This window comes from Cydia splendana, chromosome 6, assembly GCF_910591565.1.
Source record: "Cydia splendana chromosome 6, ilCydSple1.2, whole genome shotgun sequence".
Taxonomy (NCBI): Eukaryota; Metazoa; Arthropoda; class Insecta; order Lepidoptera; family Tortricidae; genus Cydia; species Cydia splendana.
In genome coordinates this window covers 10,504,572-10,523,929 of record NC_085965.1, presented here as the reverse complement: position 1 = coordinate 10,523,929, position 19,358 = coordinate 10,504,572, and the positions used below count along the sequence as shown (strand labels likewise).

At 40.7% G+C, this 19,358-nt stretch overlaps 1 protein-coding gene across 1 annotated transcript in view; it reads right to left on the bottom strand.

Moving 5' to 3' along the window:
- LOC134791380 (uncharacterized) overlaps positions 1–19,358 on the bottom strand; it is a 69,617-nt gene that overhangs the window by 6,283 nt on the left and 43,976 nt on the right. The window contains exons 2-3 of the mRNA XM_063762391.1: positions 10,837–10,951; positions 5,112–5,287 (exon numbers count right to left, since the gene is read on the bottom strand). Of these exons, the coding sequence (XP_063618461.1) occupies positions 5,112–5,287; positions 10,837–10,951 (291 nt within the window). The remainder of the gene's footprint in view (positions 1–5,111; positions 5,288–10,836; positions 10,952–19,358) is intronic.

The window sequence follows — 19,358 nt, the reverse complement described above, 5'->3', positions numbered from 1 at the left end:
GTCTGATATTGGAGCCGGAAGGTGGTCACCGGTACCAATCAACCATGCAACTAACCCACTTCGTGTTTAGGCTCGTTTGATTCGTCTCAACAAGACCTTGGACACAAGATAGTACTCAGGATCTGATGATGGAGCTGGAAGGTGGCCACGGGTACCAGTCTACCATGTAACTGAACCACTTCGTGTTTGGGCTCGTTTGATTTGTCGCAACAAGATCTTTGACACAAGGTAGTACTGAGGGTCTGATGATGGATCCGGAAGGTGGTGACCGGTACCAATCAACCATGCAACTAAACCACTTCGTGTTTGGCTTCGTTCGATTCGTCGCAACAAGATCTTTGACACAAGTTAGTACTCAGTGTCTGATGATGGAGCTGGACTGTGGCCACGGGTACCAGTCTACCATGTAACTGAACCACTTCGTGTTTGGGCTCGTTTGATTTGTCGCAACAAGATCTTTGACACAAGGTAGTACTGAGGGTATGATGATGGATCCGGAAGGTGGTCACCGGTACCAATCAACCATGAAACTACACCACTTCGTGTTTGGCTTCGTTCGATTCGTCGCAACAAGATCTTTGACACAAGTTAGTACTCAGGGTCTGATGATGGAGCTGGACTGTGGCCACGGGTACCAGTCTACCATGTAACTGAACCACTTCGTGTTTGGGCTCGTTTGATTCGTCGCAATAAGATGTTTGACACAAGATACTACTCAGGGTCTGATGATGGAGCTGATGATGATAGACAGGTACCCGTCGCCACCTTCGCGCTCCATCATCAGACCCTGTGTATCTTCAGTGTCAAAGATCTTGTTGAGACGAATCAAACGAGCCTAATCATGTTACTACATGGTTGATTGGTATCCGTGACCACCTTAATCATCATCAGATCCTCAGTACCAGTTCGTTTTTAAACCCTCGTTGATACAAACTTTACAACGTATAGGTACCAAATGCAATGACGAAACATGTAAATAAGCGAGTAGGTACCTATAATTTCTTTCGAGTAATATACCTTCATAAGTACGAGTATGGGGCTATTCATAAATTACGTCGTTTCAAATGGGAGGAGTGGGGGGGGGGGGGGGGGGTCTGGACATCGGATGATGGTAACATGACGTAGGAGGAAACAGATTCATCCGAAGCTTGATTTTTGGATGATTTGAGGGGGGGGGGGGGTCAAAAATCGTCAAAAATAGATGACGTAATTTATGAACAGCCCCTATGTACATTTGCACTGCATTTAGTATTTTCGTACTTACCAAATAACAGTTTTAGAACTTTAAAAGTTAAGTACAGTTAGTGTTGTTATGGTTGATTTCAATATGCTTCGCGAAGGATCAAGAATGTTTAATCCATCATTGTAGTGCGAGTGTGGTAGAAGGGATCGGCATACTGAGCTCGCACGGCCCGCAGCGCGTAAAATACCTAAACTCGCTCAACGCCGAAATGTAATAGCGCTCTTAAAGACGAAGTCTTATCTATAGTATTTAACGCGCCTGTTATTATGTTGCATTAGGCGTTTTACGAGTTAGGACGATGTTTTTATGCAAAAAGTAGACTAGCATATATTGTCAAGACCGTACTTATATTTGATTATCTAACTTAGGTAGGTAATCTAAGTTTTTATAGCTGTAAGACAGCACGGTGTTTAATATCTTTGCTAACTTAACAACAACCCGGGCACGCCGCACCCCGCACCGTATTTAATTAACCAAGTTCAGAAGGGAATCTGAGTCATCATATCATATGAGATCACATACATAAAAATTGTATTCATATAAAGCCAAGTGATGCATAAAATAATATCTTCAAGTCTGAGCACAACTGTCTCCTACGATTGCTAGATGACTTAAATACAAATGAAAAATTTAAGGTACACAATAGGTACAGCCAGCAGCAGAAGTTGCTAAGCGGGCGAGGTGTTCAAATTACCTTGACACGCTCTTATTCTCTTAACAATAAAGTCGCGTCAAGATAATTTTGAACACCTGGTCCGCTTAGCAGCTTCTGCTGCTGACTGTACATGCAATATCTGTAACAATGTGTGCATTCGAGTAACCTAATGTGGAATTAATTGATCAAGCTCAAGAATCTCTTAGGTAGATAAGTTCTTTAAGTATCGTCCGAGTGAAATGGCTATTACACAATTGTCGCACATAGTTTGAAAGTTTAGGTCCACGAAAGTTCACCTTTTATGAAACAATAAAGGGCGTCGTCATCGTAGTTCCACCAGTTCAGTACTCACTTGGCACACGCAAGTAGGCAAAGTAAGTATTTGCTAATTTCCATGATACAGTTCCGTGTCACGAACAAGACGGAAGCGTTAAACGTTGAAAGTGGCTCGCGTGTGTCTAGAAACACATGTTAGTACACGCACGCTTGAATTACTTTCGTTACTTCATATGTGGAACTCATCAACTTGCCCCACATGAATAGATACTTAACTATTATGTAGATAACATGCAGAAAGTTTAAAAAAACTAATGTAGCTTTCACTCTTTGCCGCACAATGCGTATCCTCTTAACTGCGGTTGTCAAATCGTATCATATCATACGTGTTATTTAGCGGGGTTATGGTGGATGAGGTTATCGACGTGATAATGACAAAGATAGTGTTCACTCTGTAGGGTTAAGTAATACGTGTTCTTATGTAGATTAGTTACGGTTGTCAAGTTTGCGCGTCATTCGTGTCATCCAGCGGACGTATAATGGACACAGTTATCGACATGATAATGACAGGATAAAAAGCATCTGTTTTTGTCTTTCGACTGGTGCTAAAAAGTGATGCTAATATACATATATAGCTCTTCGTTGTCACACCAATAATAACCACAGCGCCTGAAAAGAAGTGCCATTCAAGCGCGCTGAGGCTGAGAGCTGCTTCAAGCAAATCGAAAGTCGTATTACCCGAAACAGTGAGTGAATCTTTATTGATGTTACAAGTGTAGTGTAATGTAAACACGTAATTGCACGCTTGGATTACTTACGTTACTTCATCTGTGTCGCTCATCATGTTGCTTCACACTGCATGCGATTGTGCTCTATATTTGACCTCATTATGGTATAAAGATCCTGCTGTTGCTTATCACTTGCGCTCGATTTAATTCCACAAATCATCTTTATAATTATAAATTGGTGGCTCTGTATATTTAAAATAATGTAATGTAAAAAAATGTAATGTGTAAGAGTTATACCTAGAGGAGCTCCGTATTCTTTAACACATAATGGTATTTCAGCTAGCACGTTCTCAAGAGAGAGTCATGCATATAGGCAGAGACTAGTAAATAATAAAAACGCTACATTTTTAGGTAAGTATACAAAGTCGCCTTTCTGTTACTATAGTATAGAGGCGGCTTCTAGGCGCCACTTAACGAAGTTTAACGCTTTTTTATTTTCCTATAATTAGTTTGTATAATTTTGACTTTAACACCGTAATGTAGTAATGTAACAGTTCCTTTTGTGAGTTAAAACAGGTGGCAATGCAGTTAGACTCATCACTCATATTTTGGCTTTGATAATTCTAGCGTGAGTCCTACGGCATATCCGTAACCGGAAAATTCCCAATAAGTATATGCCGTCTACAAGATAAGGAACGCGACTCTATATTGAGGTTGGCAGTCTTATTACTTAAGTGTCTCTGATAAAGTTGAGCTTAAGCCAGCTCTTAGCTCGTGACGACACATTGTCCCAGAAAGGTTCGTGCCTTGTATAATTAAATCGCGATGCTTACATTGCCAAGCGCGTAGTGTTAACAGTGTCATTAAAGTATGGTTACAAGCCACGACTCTTTTACCGGGACATGTCGGCGTCACGACCTAGTGCGAACAGGCTTTGACAACGATCTAGATGTTCTTCAGACCACTTCTACTAGTGAGATTGTGACTTGAGTAGAGTTGGTTTCAATGTAATGTTGCGTAGTTCAACGGCAAGAGTTTAATTTCGATTTAATTTCTGCAGCCGGGCGCATTTGATACATACCTCGTTATAAGTATCGGCGGGGTAGCAGACGCGGCCCATGAGGTGGTCATCATGCGTCTAGGCCTCGCGTGAGCCGGCGGGACAGATATGCGCACAAGTGCCGCCCGGCCAGACCAGCAGCCGGGCGCATTTGATACATACCTCGTTATAAGTATCGGCGGGGTAGCAGACGCGGCCCATGAGGTGGTCATCATGCGTCTAGGCCTCGCGTGAGCCGGCGGGACAGATATGCGCACAAGTGCCGCCCGGCCAGACCAGCAGCCGGGCGCATTTGATACATACCTCGTTATAAGTATTGGCGGGGTAGCAGACGCGGCCCATGAGGTGGTCATCATGCGCCCAGGCCTCGCGTGAGCCGGCGGGACAGATATGCGCACAAGTGCCGCCCGGCCAGACCAGCAGCCGGGCGCATTTGATACATACCTCGTTATAAGTATTGGCGGGGTAGCAGACGCGGCCCATGAGGTGGTCATCATGCGCCCAGGCCTCGCGTGAGCCGGCGGGACAGATATGCGCACAAGTGCCGCCCGGCCAGACCAGCAGCCGGGCGCATTTGATACATACCTCGTTATAAGTATCGGCGGGGTAGCAGACGCGGCCCATGAGGTGGTCATCATGCGTCTAGGCCTCGCGTGAGCCGGCGGGACAGATATGCGCACAAGTGCCGCCCGGCCAGACCAGCAGCCGGGCGCATTTGATACATACCTCGTTATAAGTATTGGCGGGGTAGCAGACGCGGCCCATGAGGTGTTCATCATGCGCCCAGGCCTCGCGTGAGCCGGCGGGACAGATATGCGCACAAGTGCCGCCCCGCCAGACCAGCAGCCGGGCGCATTTGATACATACCTCGTTATAAGTATCGGCGGGGTAGCAGACGCGGCCCATGAGGTGGTCATCATGCGTCTAGGCCTCGCGTGAGCCGGCGGGACAGATATGGGCACAAGTGCCGCCCGGCCAGACCAGCAGTCGGGCGCATTTGATACATACCTCGTTATAAGTATTGGCGGGGTAGCAGACGCGGCCCATGAGGTGGTCATCATGCGTCCAGGCCTCGCGTGAGCCGGCGGGACAGATATGCGCACAAGTGCCGCCCGGCCAGACCAGCAGCCGGGCGCATTTGATACATACCTCGTTATAAGTATTGGCGGGGTAGCAGACGCGGCCCATGAGGTGGTCATCATGCGCCCAGGCCTCGCGTGATCCGGCGGGACAGGTATGCGAACAAGTGCCGCCAGGCCAGACCAGCAGCCGGGCGCATTTGATGCAACCGTCCGCTGCGCACCTCACACACTCTGTGCCGCAGCCTGAAACAATGATTTTAAAGTTCTATGTAGCCGTAACCGTGGGAAATAAGATAGGATTATGGGCTCATTCGAAATCGGACGGACATTACACAGAAACAGTACCTACGTGGCAGCGTCTGGTACTCGGCCGCCTAATTCATAGAGTCTCGCTTGCTACGTCTATGTATGTAATATTAAAGTATTTTTTTTATTGAGTTCTTACTACAATGTTTTGATACACTGGTTGATATGATAACGATATTATAATCGAAGGTTGTAATGTAAATTATGTAAATTAATCTTGCCAGCTGTGATTTGTTAATGTTTGTGACCTTTATTAAATAAGTCCTCCTACTTACTTTAGGTACTCTAATAATCAAGTAAGACTATTCTTATTTCTTAGTGTAGGAACGCACCAAAGTAAAGTGATAAAAAAACGTGATAAGCCCATTAATTCTAGGTTATTTTATCGTTACGACCACAACAAAACAGATTCGAAACCAGATATTTTTGTGAAATTATCCTCAATATCCTCTTGCGAACTTCCTTAATCATTAATCTTGTTTTAAAAAGGAAGGTTAATAATATTTGTGCCAAATTTCGAAACTCATTAATAACGTCCCTAAAGGATATTCGAGTGCTATCGTAAATACTTAAATAGGGTGGATATTTTAACAAAAGGCAGGCTTTTACAAGTTAACAACCCTCTATGAACATTAAAAAATACAAGTCCTCTTTTGGCCATTTATTCATTCAATCTTTTTATAACAAATAACAAATCACTTTCTAGATGTCTTTGTTGTTTATTAACTACACATTTTTAAATAAACGATTTCTAATAAAGTTTGAGAGTCAACAAGCTGAAAAAAATTGTATACGCAAGACAGGCAACTGCATTCTCAAGTCAGTAATACCATTCCACGAAATCACAAATTGATTGACCATGCAAAATTCAAAATCGTCATGCCACGTTACTTGTTCGTTAGTCTCGTTACATATGCACTCATATTACTTTACAAATTTCATGCTCAAAAGTCTGCAATGCTCCGGATTGCAGCAATACTTAAATAAATATTGGGTTAAACCGAATCGGACTCAATACTAATTTGATTTCTTCAATTTGTCATTCGTACGGCGCCGGTATTTCTATGCTAATGTGGCATGTTTGGGCGTAATGGAATGCATGGCGATGCACGGTCGACGCTCATTCGGTTCTTGTAGGTGTAAGTGGAAGACAGTAGCGTTGTGAATATTTTTTGTTGAAAGATACTTACATATTACGAATTTAAAGAAGGTTTTGGCCGAATAGGTATATATACCTATGCATTAGCTGGACCTACCTAAAGTCCTGGGTTTCCCGTGGATGGATGCCGCCACGTTCTATATTAGGTAGGTAGATGGTAGATATACATGTGACAATGTATGCAGCGCATAGCGTCAATGGGAGTTTACGTGAACCCTTAAGGCCCCTGTACACAATGGGCCATCGTGGGCCAGTCTGGGGGACGCATTTATGCGTTAGAGGGAGCAAGTGATATTGCTATCTCATTCTACCGCATGGCTGCGTCCCTTGGACTGGCCGGCAATGGCCCAATGTGTACAGGGGCCTTTACACTCTTTACAGTTTCGTATTGTTCTTCTGTTGGTCCGCAGCTCAGGCTAAGTGACCATTAGAAGTACAAAGCTGTAATTTGGTATATTCACATATCCAAGAAAACCCTTTTTACATATAAAAATGGGCATGAGTTTTCTAGTTTTCATCCCACGACACGATGGATAGGGTTTCAAATATAGTAATGGCCTTTGACAACCATTTTTCGATTCAGGAATCAAATTCTTGTCTAACTAATAAGTGACTGCCCAGTCAAACGTTTAAAAAATGTAAATAAGTATAAATAATCATGGTTTCAAAATTAGGTAATATTAAAGAATAATGTGTCCTAAATGGGTGATGGGCACTGCAAATTTTCTGAAATAATACCTAGTGGCCGAAGGAACTCTAGAATGAGCAGTTAGCGGCCTAACTTTTGGCCGATTTTTATTTACCTTTTGCAAGAGGCATTATTAGCGCCTATGTTATGGATTTCGTAGTAGGTACTGTAAGGAGGGCTTACAATTTGACCCTTATTTAATAAACTACAGAGTCGAAAAGTGTGCATTTTCTTGTACAAACTATGAAAATGAACAGGTTCGATTGTATTTGTATCAGTCCATATGTTAATAGCATTGTTTTCTTGCTGCTGTATCTAGTCCGAGATGCGAATGCGATGCGTGATTATTTAACATGAAACTTGACTCCGTTGCTTTAAAAGATAATAACAACATCTTTCTTTATACTTAATGATTTTGTTTACTTTCATTGCGATTATTTTTAATAAGTATATACCTATTTACCTACTTGTTACCTTTTAGACAAAATTGTATTTCTTGTTAACTCAATAAGCATATTTTCTTTGAGCTTTCGCTTCGTGTTTAGACCAAGCCAGCAATACGGACAATCGTGTTTGGTGAAATGGCGGCTCTGAATTTCATAGTTCCACTACACCTACACTTTGCCATATAACAAAATTGACAGTTATCTAAATTTTACTGGCCGCTGTTGTGATTTTGGAGAAGATGGCTCGTGGGAAGATAGTTTTATAACGAAACACGATATTGGTAGATTAGATAAGTATATACATATTTTGTGAAATCTATTCCTATCCTAGTTACAGTTAACAAGAGGCCATTAAATATCCATAACGCTTAAAGGTGACATTCGGATGGCAACTGCAGCTGCATGCTGCTTTACTGCTGCTTCACCCCATGCAGCTTGCACTAATAAGTGCATTCCCGCTGCCAGGGTGGTTTTGGGATTATACTGAGCAACTTTTACTATGGAATCAACCAGAAATCGCGAAAAAAAAATTTACCCTCCCATAGAAAATGGACCAGCCAATGAAATGTACCTATGAAACAGCCAAATTTTTTTTTTTCGCGATTTCGGGGTTGGGCACATAGCAAAAGTTGCTCAGTATAATCTTAAAACCTCCGTGGCAACGGGAATGCACTTATCTTTTGACCAGCGCGGGCGCTGTAAGTGCAAAAGTGTCAGTGTCAGGGCAAAGTTAATAGTAACTTCATGCGTCCCTCGGCACCAATAATGATTGACAGCGATGCACTGACTATATTAGCTACTACATACTTATATGTTTTGTTTTGTAACATAATTATTTTTGTGAAATGCCCAATAATAAGGGGAAGTATAATTGGAAATTTACCCAATGACTCGTCACTTTGCATGATGACTAGTAAATCAATTAGTGTTAAAACCGCAGAACAGTGCCGTCGTTCAATCACTTTCCAAAGGGAAAGCGCACGCATTTGTGAGTACGTAGTGCATAATCAGTGTGATCAATTACATTGCAAGTTTTTTTGAATACTTACTAAACTTAACCTTTAAAGAACCACTAAACATATAGTCTATGACAATATGTAAAATGTAGGTAACCCTTTAAAAGGAAAGCCTTTGTTAAGTTTTAGTATAGTCAATTATTTAAGATTTTTTTTTAGTTTCAGACTAGGTTGTATCATACAAGGCACGAACAGCACGATAGTTAACATTGTCACAGCAATAACTAATATTATTTTATAACCGATGTGCACTGCTGCACGCAGAGCGAACTTTTAGACCTAAGTTACGACTTCCCTATCTTTAAAAAAGTAGGTAAGTACCCAAAAGCGTAAATGCAAGACGAGAGAGACAAAAGAATCAAAAGATTGATCATTGATATTTTATACAAAATATATAATTTAATAAAACTGAGCAGTACAAACCTTTATTAACGAAATATAACAATGTGTTTGGCAACGAGAAAAATGCTTCATTGGGTGTTCCACATTAGATTTAAAAAAAAACTTTTTTTTAATTAATAAAATTAATGTTGAATTTACAATACCTATCTACAGTGCTCAGTTTCAGTTACTTTCCAAAGGAAAGCGCTCACGCATTGGTGCCAGCGGGTAATTAGCCGGTTCGATCGGATCAGATTGTAATTCTATTGTGTTCATTGTAATTGAGCGCATTATGCCGGCCCACGAAACTCCCAAATTTGAATTACATTTCGATGGATTGCATTAATGTTAATTAAACCAGTATTAATAATCGGAGGAAATTAAGCTTTACACCTATACGTATTTTAGTCATGGAAGAGGGATTGGTTGATGATAAATCTAGAGTTTAATGCATAAGGATACGGTATAAAGTAGGGCTCGCGGTAGCGTCCGGGTTTCGTGTACCCGTCTCCGGCGCCCCGTTCTCGTGTTACACGAAACCGGATTTGTGGCCCGTTCGGAACGGGTAATTAGGATCCATGTAATTAAGATCCGTGTACCCCTGGGTCCCCTGTGTCCGGATCCACGGATACAAGGATCCGGCCCGTTCTCGACGTATAGTGACGATCGGACGCGTTCTTTATAAGAGCGAAGAATGAAAAGTTTATAACGAACAATAACACATTACCAATAACAATCAATACGAAAAAAAAACAGGACAACAACTAGATCCGGAGCCGAACACAAATCCGGAGCCGAACGCACTACACGGACACGGACTTTGACGGGTTCGTGTAGTTCGGACGCTTAGCATTAGCACCGCCGGGGCTAAGAACACGGACGCACGGGTTGGCGTGTAGCACGGATATCGGGAGCCCTAGTATAAAGCTGATAAGAGTTTTTGAATATCACTTACAATTGTAATCCATCCGTGGTAGATTATTTATCTTTACGCTCGATTTATTGGGTTGGTAATTGTTGCATGTGGGCTTGTGCCAAAAAGAGGGGCCGCGGCCGTGCAGGCCCACAGGGGCATTTCCTTGTTACGCGACCCTATGTCGTCAATCGTCAGGGAGAGTCATTCAACTGCAATTATTTATGGTACTCGTAGTAATCAATGTAGGAACTAGGTACTACTGTAGTAACAGTACGCAAGATGACGTGGAAAGCATTGCAGTAGTAAATATTTGCCATTTTCTAAATTACCCCGCTTTCGAAATTACCCCAATGCACTTTAATACAAATTATTGTCAAATGTCACATTTTTTGTTTTTGACTAAATTCCTGGATTTAAGCAGGAAACACACGATTTAAAACATGTCGACAGCCGATAACGTCATGCACATTACAAACATGCAATGCCACGAGACCACGATACGCTTGCTAATATTGAATTGCGATACAATAGTGTTTTTACGCCTTGACGCATGGTATTTTTACATGCAATGACGTCACGAGAGAAAATTACGATAGAAATCATATCTGATTTATTGATTTTGACGCAAAGATCAAACAACGACATAAAGCGTAAAACGGAAGCGCGACCGAGCGGTGTTTACGTGTGAATTACTTACGCCCATTAAAAAAAAACACGCGAAGTGATGCCCACATAACGCAATAATGCCACTTTTCTGTACACATCTCTTTTGACACAAGCGTGTAAGTTATGCGTCTTAGCTTATTAGAGCTTTCTGTGTATGAGGGCTTTAACTGCTAATTTATGAACTTTATTCTCTGTATGTATATGACTCACGCACGTGTGTCGTTGAGGGGTGCGTCGGCAGGAGGCAGTTGCGCAGCGGCCGCGGTCGCCATCACCAGCAGCGCCAGCGCCAGCGCCGATCTCATCGCACCGACCTGTCCATTGCGACACTAGAACAATATAGGTAGGTACATAAGACAAATTAGAAAACTTTTGAAAATTGAATTAATACAGGGACGCGCACAATGTCAGGATGACCGTGTCAGAGAATATTAAACAACGTGTTCAATACCATTTACGTGAATATAGCCAACTTTGCCCGCTTTTTTCGAAAAAACACGAATTTCTCAAAAAAAAATGACATCGTGTGACTTTTTTTTGCTCAGCACATCCATTGTAATCAACCGCGTCAGTTTACTTGAAGAAAAATTTTTTAAATCCTGTTTTTACCCATTTTTTTGGTGTTTTAGAGGGCGGGCAAAGATATCCGGGGTTGTGGCCAACATTACCCACGTCAATTTGGTGCTGAAATACAGCTCTTATGATGATGATGTCTAAGAATCACAAAAAGTTTTTGGGAAATCCTACCATTCCCTGTTAATAACTTATCGATAAGTATGTAAACCTAAGCATTTTACAAAGGCTAGGGTTGTCACTTTAGAGAAAACTTGTTACAATAGTTTAATGGCCTAAAATATGAGTTTTGCTGTATTTTTCATGCGTAAAAGGGATAAAACATCTAAATAAAGGATAATAAGACCAATCAAATACAGTATATATTTATAAACTTACTTTAGTGTACAAACATAACCTTCTTTTACTTGCGAAGTTGGGTAAATTTGTCAAAAGTGACAACCCTAAGCCGTTTTTGGTGGTGGGCAATGTTGGCATCCATAGGTCTGTAAATTACCGGATTACATTGCCCACCGCCAAAACTTTTGTGTGTTTAGGCCTTTTTAGATTAAACCTCAATGGACATAATCTATGCTTCATGTTTTATAACTAAAACCCGGAAATATTAGTCAAAGGGTTCTCAATTTTTTTCTACATGCATTCATTTTTTAACAATTTTTTGCCCGCCGATATATACCTACCCTATATTTGACAACTCGCTGAAAATTCCCAAGTGAAGTTGTGCACATGTTTGGTGTATAGTTTTGTCACAAATTTAACCTATTTTCTGCTAAAAATAGCAGGGTGGCCATAAGTATTTTAAATTTTTCTACATTAACGAATTTGCTTGAAATTGTCGTTTTGCGCAAAGTTTCCCCTGGTGGCAAAGTTGGCTATATTCACGGTATATTGGAATAATTGTAATTAATCATGCGTTAAAAATTAACATAGTATTTATGCTGTTTATTTGAAATTATATCATCAAGAATTTTCAAATTATGACGGGTGAGAAAATCAATTAAATTCATGCTACCATTTGCATATAGCAAAGTAATCTCAAAAATGAAGTTTAGTTAAGAGAATAACTTTGAAGAACAATTATTAAACATGCATACATGCAAACCTACCCGTGATAGTGTTATTAAGTTATTACACGCTACACGTCACACATAATATGCCAATGATCTTGTACCTATAGGAGGTATATTCACACGCCGTGTTTACGACGGGGTCGGTCGTAAAAATAGCACATGCATAGCAAATGAATTTCGCATTTTGACACATGTGGGAATTCACAAGATATAAGAGTGCTTTACACTCTGTACAGGTATTCTATTGTTTGTAAAAGGTGCGTTGCGCTTTTGTTTCAATTGTTTGAAGGCCAGTAATTTATGTACCAATTAGGTAGTTTATGACAATGATTAATTAATTACTCGTTAAAAGCGGAAGCATAATGTCATTTTCAAATAGGTGTCCAACGTAAAATGTTACTACTTTTGTGTTCCGAATAGGTACTACTAGATACATAATAGGTAATTGAATGTCTAAACTAAATGTTTGTAAAAGCAGCTACAATTTATTTACTTACGACAGTTATAGTAGAGCTTTTAATACACTCGTAAAGCTGTGATTCTTAGCGCCACTTGCACCATTGAACCGGTTAACCGGTTAAACCTGGAGTTCCCATGGTTACCAGTACAATTTGACACTGAGTTAAAGGTTTAACAGCTTAACACCGCATTAGTGGGATGGTACAAGTGGCCCTTAATCTTACACAGGTATGATAAAATTGATACACATGGTTCGATAAGTGAAGACAAAATGCTAGAGGTTCCCGTTTCAAACTTTGTCGTTTTGGTAGCAGAAATCTCTGCTTTCTGCTACCAATTACCATTGGGCAGATTTTAGTTTGTACTACAAACTAAAATCTGCCCAATGTATCATCATCATAATCAAATTAACCCACGCCTTTTACTCAACAACGACTACAACTTTTATAGACTCCGTTAACAAGGTTTGGCGACACAATTATATTGGAATTTATGATAAAGACATCCAGTTTAGTGAGATTTTAGCCAATTATTGTACCTATTGATGTGGGTCAGACGGTCTGTCTATAACAGTACGGACGGGTTTGCAAATTAGTTGACATTGGCATTCGATAAACGTCTCATGTGACCGCTATCGTGTGCGTATCGCTCGTGTGTCTTGATATACAAGTGAATGTGACATTATCAGTCAAAAATGACCACTCAGTAGGCTATCAATAAGGACGATCTTTAATTGGATCTTATTACTGTATTGACATCACATGAAGTGGTACACGTACCGGAGGTCGACATAAATGTCTGCTTTGTATTTTTATCGAGGCGATTACTTGCGTACGTCCTCATACGACATTTGTTGGTAGTCATTCTAATGACGAATGAGTAATGCAGTTTGCACTACTTATGCAATATTCGTTATATGATTTATGATGTGATTTGAAAGGCATAGCGTACTCAATGATACCGCAATTGCAATAAAATTAAGTAAGTATACATATTACCTACATTATAAACGATCACTTAGTCACCGCAGCTATGCTCGTGAAGTTGACCACCCCATATCGTTTGCCCGCAAATGGCATAGCTATATCGTTTGTTCATCGTTAGTTCACGTTTGTTCAGTAGGTAAAATCGTAAGGACCCGATTCTAACATCATTTTTTTTAAAAAACAAAAGGGGGTGGCTGTCTTCACGCTAGCCACCCCAAACCACTTTTTGTAATTTTTTTTGGTCTAGATAGCAAGATATTCGTTAGTTCACGTTTGTTCAGGCATTAAAATCGTTAGGACCCGATTCCTTCATTTTTTTTTATTTTTTCAAAGTGGGGTGGCTGTCTTCACGCTAGCCACCCCACCCCGAAATCAGCCAAACTAACCATGTGAACTCATCGAGCGACGTTAGTTCACGTTTGTTCAGGCATTAAAATCGTTAGGATCTCATTAGATTTGCCATAAAAAAATAAAATCGAAAAATTCATATATATGGGACAGCGGAGCCAAGTAATGTGGTCTAGCAAGCAATCGACGCGGATACTAACGATTCTTTAGCTTGAATAAACTTATATGGACGATATTTAAGCGATAAATTATAGTGCCTTGCGGGCGTTCAAAACATAATAAGAGATATCCGTCGTTTTATATTTTTTTATACTATGGGGGTGGCTGTCTTCACGCTCGCCACCCCAAATCACTTTTTGTAATTTTTTTTGGTCTAGATAGCAAGACATTCGTTAGTTCACGTTTGTTCAGGCATTTAAATCGTTAGGACCCGATTCCTTCATTTTTTTTTATTTTTTCAAAGTGGGGTGGCTGTCTTCACGCTAGCCACCCCACCCCGAAATCAGCCAAACTAACCATGTGAACTCATCGAGCGACGTTAGTTCACGTTTGTTCAGGCATTAAAATCGTTAGGATCTCATTAGATTTGCCATAAAAAAATAAAATCGAAAAATTCATATATATGGGACAGCGGAGCCAAGTAATGTGGTCTAGCAAGCAATCGACGCGGATACTAACGATTCTTTAGCTTGAATAAACTTATATGGACGATATTTAAGCGATAAATTATAGTGCCTTGCGGGCGTTCAAAACATAATAAGAGATATCCGTCGTTTTATATTTTTTTATACTATGGGGGTGGCTGTCTTCACGCTCGCCACCCCAAATCACTTTTTGTAATTTTTTTTGGTCTAGATAGCAAGACATTCGTTAGTTCACGTTTGTTCAGGCATTTAAATCGTTAGGACCCGATTCCTTCATTTTTTTTTATTTTTTCAAAGTGGGGTGGCTGTCTTCACGCTAGCCACCCCACCCCGAAATCAGCCAAACTAACCATGTGAACTCATCGAGCGACGTTAGTTCACGTTTGTTCAGGCATTAAAATCGTTAGGATCTCATTAGATTTGCCATAAAAAAATAAATTCGAAAAATTCATATATATGGGCCAGCCGAGGCATGTAATGTGCCTAAGTCGACGGCTGAAAAAAATACTCAGAATCGGGTCCTTACGATGCCACTTGCAGGACAACGTCAGCAGACTATACTGATTCAAGATAGATAGGTCATTTGCGGGCGATCAAAACAGATTTAACGGAAAAAAATAAAACTTGAAAATCTGGATTACTCAACTGACGCTCCTAAGTCGAACGCTGAAAAAAATACTCAGAATCGGGTCCTTACGATGCCACTTGCAGGACAATCTCAGCAGACCATACTGATTCAAGATAGGTAGGTCATTTGCGGGCGTTCGAAACAGATTTGCCGGAAAAAAATAAAACTTGAAATTCTGAATTACCCAAATTATGCTCCTAGGTCGACGGCTGAAAAAAATACTTAGAAACGGGTCCTTACGATGCCACTTGCAGGACAATGTCAGCAGGCCATACTGATTCAAGACAGATATGTCATTTGCGGGCGTTCGAAACAGATTTGCCGGAAAAAAGTAAAACTTGAAAATCTGAATAACTCAACTTACGCTCCTAAGTCGACGGCTGAAAAAAATTATCAGAATCGGGTCCTTACGATACCACTTGCAGGACAATGTCAGCAGACTTTACCAATTCAAGATAGATAGGTCATTTGCGGGCGTTCAAAACAGATTTGCCGGAAAAAATTAAAGAATGAAAATCTGAATAACTCAAGTTACGCTCCTAAGTCGACGGCTGAAAAAAATACTCAGAATCGGGTCCTTACGATGCCACTTGCAGGATAACGTCAGTAGACCATACTGATTCAAGATAGATAGGTCATTTGCGGGCGAACAAAACAGATTTGCCGGAAAAAATTAAAACATGAAATTCTGAATTACCCAAATTATGCTCCTAGGTCGACGGCTGAAAAAAATACTTAGAATCGGGTCCTTACGATACCACTTGCAGGACAATGTCAGCAGACCATACTGATTTAAGACAGATAGGTCATTTGCGGGCGTTCGAAACAGATTTGCCGGAAAAAAGTAAAACTTGAAAATCTGGATTACTCAACTTAAGCTCCTAAGTCGAACGCTGAAAAAAATACTCAGAATCGGGGCGTTACGATGCCACTTGCAGGACAACGTCAGTAGACCAACCTGATTCAAGATAGATAGGTCATTTGCGGGCGATCAAAACAGATTTACCGGAAAAAAATAAAACTTGAAACTCTGAATTACTCAAATTATGCTCCTAGGTCGACGGCTGAAAAAAATACTCAGAATCGGGTCCTTACGATGCCACTTGCAGGACAACGTCAGCAGACTATACTGATTCAAGATAGATAGGTCCTTTGCGGGCGTTCGAAACAGATTTACCAGAAAAAAATAAAACTTGAAAATCTGAATTACTCTAATTATGCTACTAAGTCGCACGCTGAAAAAAATACTCAGAATCGGGTCCTTACGATGCCACTCGCAGGACGATCTCAGCAGACCATACTGATTCAAGATAGATAGGTCATTTGCGGGCGTTCGAAACAGATTTGCCGGAAAAAATTAAAACTTGAAAATCTGGATTACTCAACTTACGCTCCTAAGTCGACGGCTGAAAAAAATACTCAGAATCGGGTCCTTACGATGCCACTTGCAGGACAATCTCAGCAGACTATACTGATTCCAGACAGATAGGTTATTTGCGGGCGTTCGATACAGATTTGCCGGAAAAAATTAAAACTTGAAAACCTGAATTACTCTAATTATGCTACTAAGTCGACGGCTGCAAAAAATACTCAGAATCGAGTCCTTACGATGCCACTTGCAGGACAACGTCAGGAGACCATAACGATTCAAGACACATAGGTCATTTGCGGGCGTTCGAAACAGATTTGCCGGAAAAAATTAAAACTTGAAAATCTGAATAACTCAATTTACGCTCCTAAGTCGACGGCTAAAAAATACTCAGAATCGGGTCCTTACGATGCCACTTGCAGGATAACGTCAGTAGACCATACTGATTCAAGATAGATAGGTCATTTGCGGGCGATCAACACAGATTTGCCGGAAAAAATTAAAACATGAAAATCTGAATAACTCAACTTACGCTCCTAAGTCGACGGCTGAAAAAAATACTCAGAATCGGGTCCTTACGATGCCACTTGCAGGACAACGTCAGTAGACCAACCTGATTCAAGATAGATAGGTCATTTGCGGGCGATCAAAACAGATTTACCGGAAAAAAATTAAACTTGAAATTCTGAATTACCCAAATTATGCTCCTAGGTTACGGCTGAAAAAAATACTTAGAATCGGGTCCTTACGATGCCACTTGCAGGACAATGTCAACAGACCACACTGATTCAAGATAGAGAGGTCCTTTGCGGGCGTTCGAAACAGATTTACCAGAAAAAAAGAAAACTTGAAAGTCTGAATTACTCTAATTATGCTACTAAGACGCACGCTGAAAAAAATACTCAGAATCGGGTCCTTACGATGCCACTTGCAGGACGATGTCAGCTGACCATGCTGATTCAAGATAGATAGGTCATTTGCGGGCGATCATAACAGATTTAACAGAAAAAATAAAACTTGAAAATCTGGATTACTCAACTTAAGCTCCTAAGTCGAACGCTGAAAAAAATACTCAAAATCGGGTCCTTACGATGCCACTTACAGGAAAACGTCAGTAAACCAACCTGATTCAAGATAGATAGGTCATTTGCGGGCGTTCAAAACAGATTTGCCGGAAAAAATTAAAACTTGAAAATCTGAATAACTCAACTTACGCTCCTAAGTCGACGGCTGAAAATAATACTCAGAATCGGGTCCTTACGATGCCACTTGCAGGACAACGTCAGCAGACCATACTGATTCAAGACACATAGGTCATTTGCGGGCGTTCGAAACAGATTTGCCGGAATAAATTAAAACTTGAAAATCTGAATAACTCAACTTACGCTCCTAAGTCGACGGCTGAAAAAAATACTCAGAATCGGGTCCTTACGATGCCACTCGCAGGACAATGTCAGCAGACCATACTGATTCAAGATAGATAGGTCATTTGCGGGCGATCAAAACAGATTTACCGGAAAAAAATTAAACTTGAAATTCTGAATTACCCAAATTATGCTCCTAGGTCGACGGCTGAAAAAAATACTTAGAATCGGGTCCTTACGATGCATCTTGCAGGACAATGTCGACAGACCATACTGATTCAAGACAGATAGGTCATTTGCGGGCGTTCGAAACAGATTTGCCGGAAAAAAATAAAACTTGAAAGTCTGAATTACTCTAATTATGCTACTAAGTCGCACGCTGAAAAAAATACTCAGAATCGGGTCCTTACGATACCACTTGCAGGACAACGTCAGCAGACCATTTTGATTCAAGTCACATAGGTCATTTGCGGGCGATCAAAACAGATTTGCCGAAAAAAATTAAAACATGAAAATCTGAATAACTCAACTTACGCTCCTAAGTCGACGGCTGAAAAAAATACTCAGAATCGGGTCCTTACGATGCCACTTGCAGGACAATCTCAGCAGACTATACTGATTCCAGACAGATAGGTTATTTGCGGGAGTTCGATACAGATTTGCCGGAAAAAATTAAAACTTGAAAACCTGAATTACTCTAATTATGCTACTAAGTCGACGGCTGCAAAAAATACTCAGAATCGAGTCCTTACGATGCCACTTGCAGGACAACGTCAGCAGACTATACTGATTCAAGATAGATAGGTCATTTGCGGGCGTTCGAAACAGATTTGCCGGAAAAAAATAAAACTTGAAATTCTGAATTACCCAAATTATGCTCCTAGGTCGACGGCTGAAAAAAATACTCAGAATCGGGTCCTTACGATGCCACTTGCAGAACAACGTCAGCAGACTATACTGATTCAAGATAGATAGGTCATTTGCGGGCGTTCGAAACAGATTTGCCGGAAAAAATTAAAACTTGAAAATCTGAATAACTCAATTTACGCTCCTAAGTCGACGGCTAAAAAATACTCAGAATCGGGTCCTTACGATGCCACTTGCAGGATAACGTCAGTAGACCATACTGATTCAAGATAGATAGGTCATTTGCGGGCGATCAACACAGATTTGCCGGAAAAAATTAAAACATGAAAATCTGAATAACTCAACTTACGCTCCTAAGTCGACGGCTGAAAAAAATACTCAGAATCGGGTCCTTACGATGCCACTTGCAGGACAATCTCAGCATACCA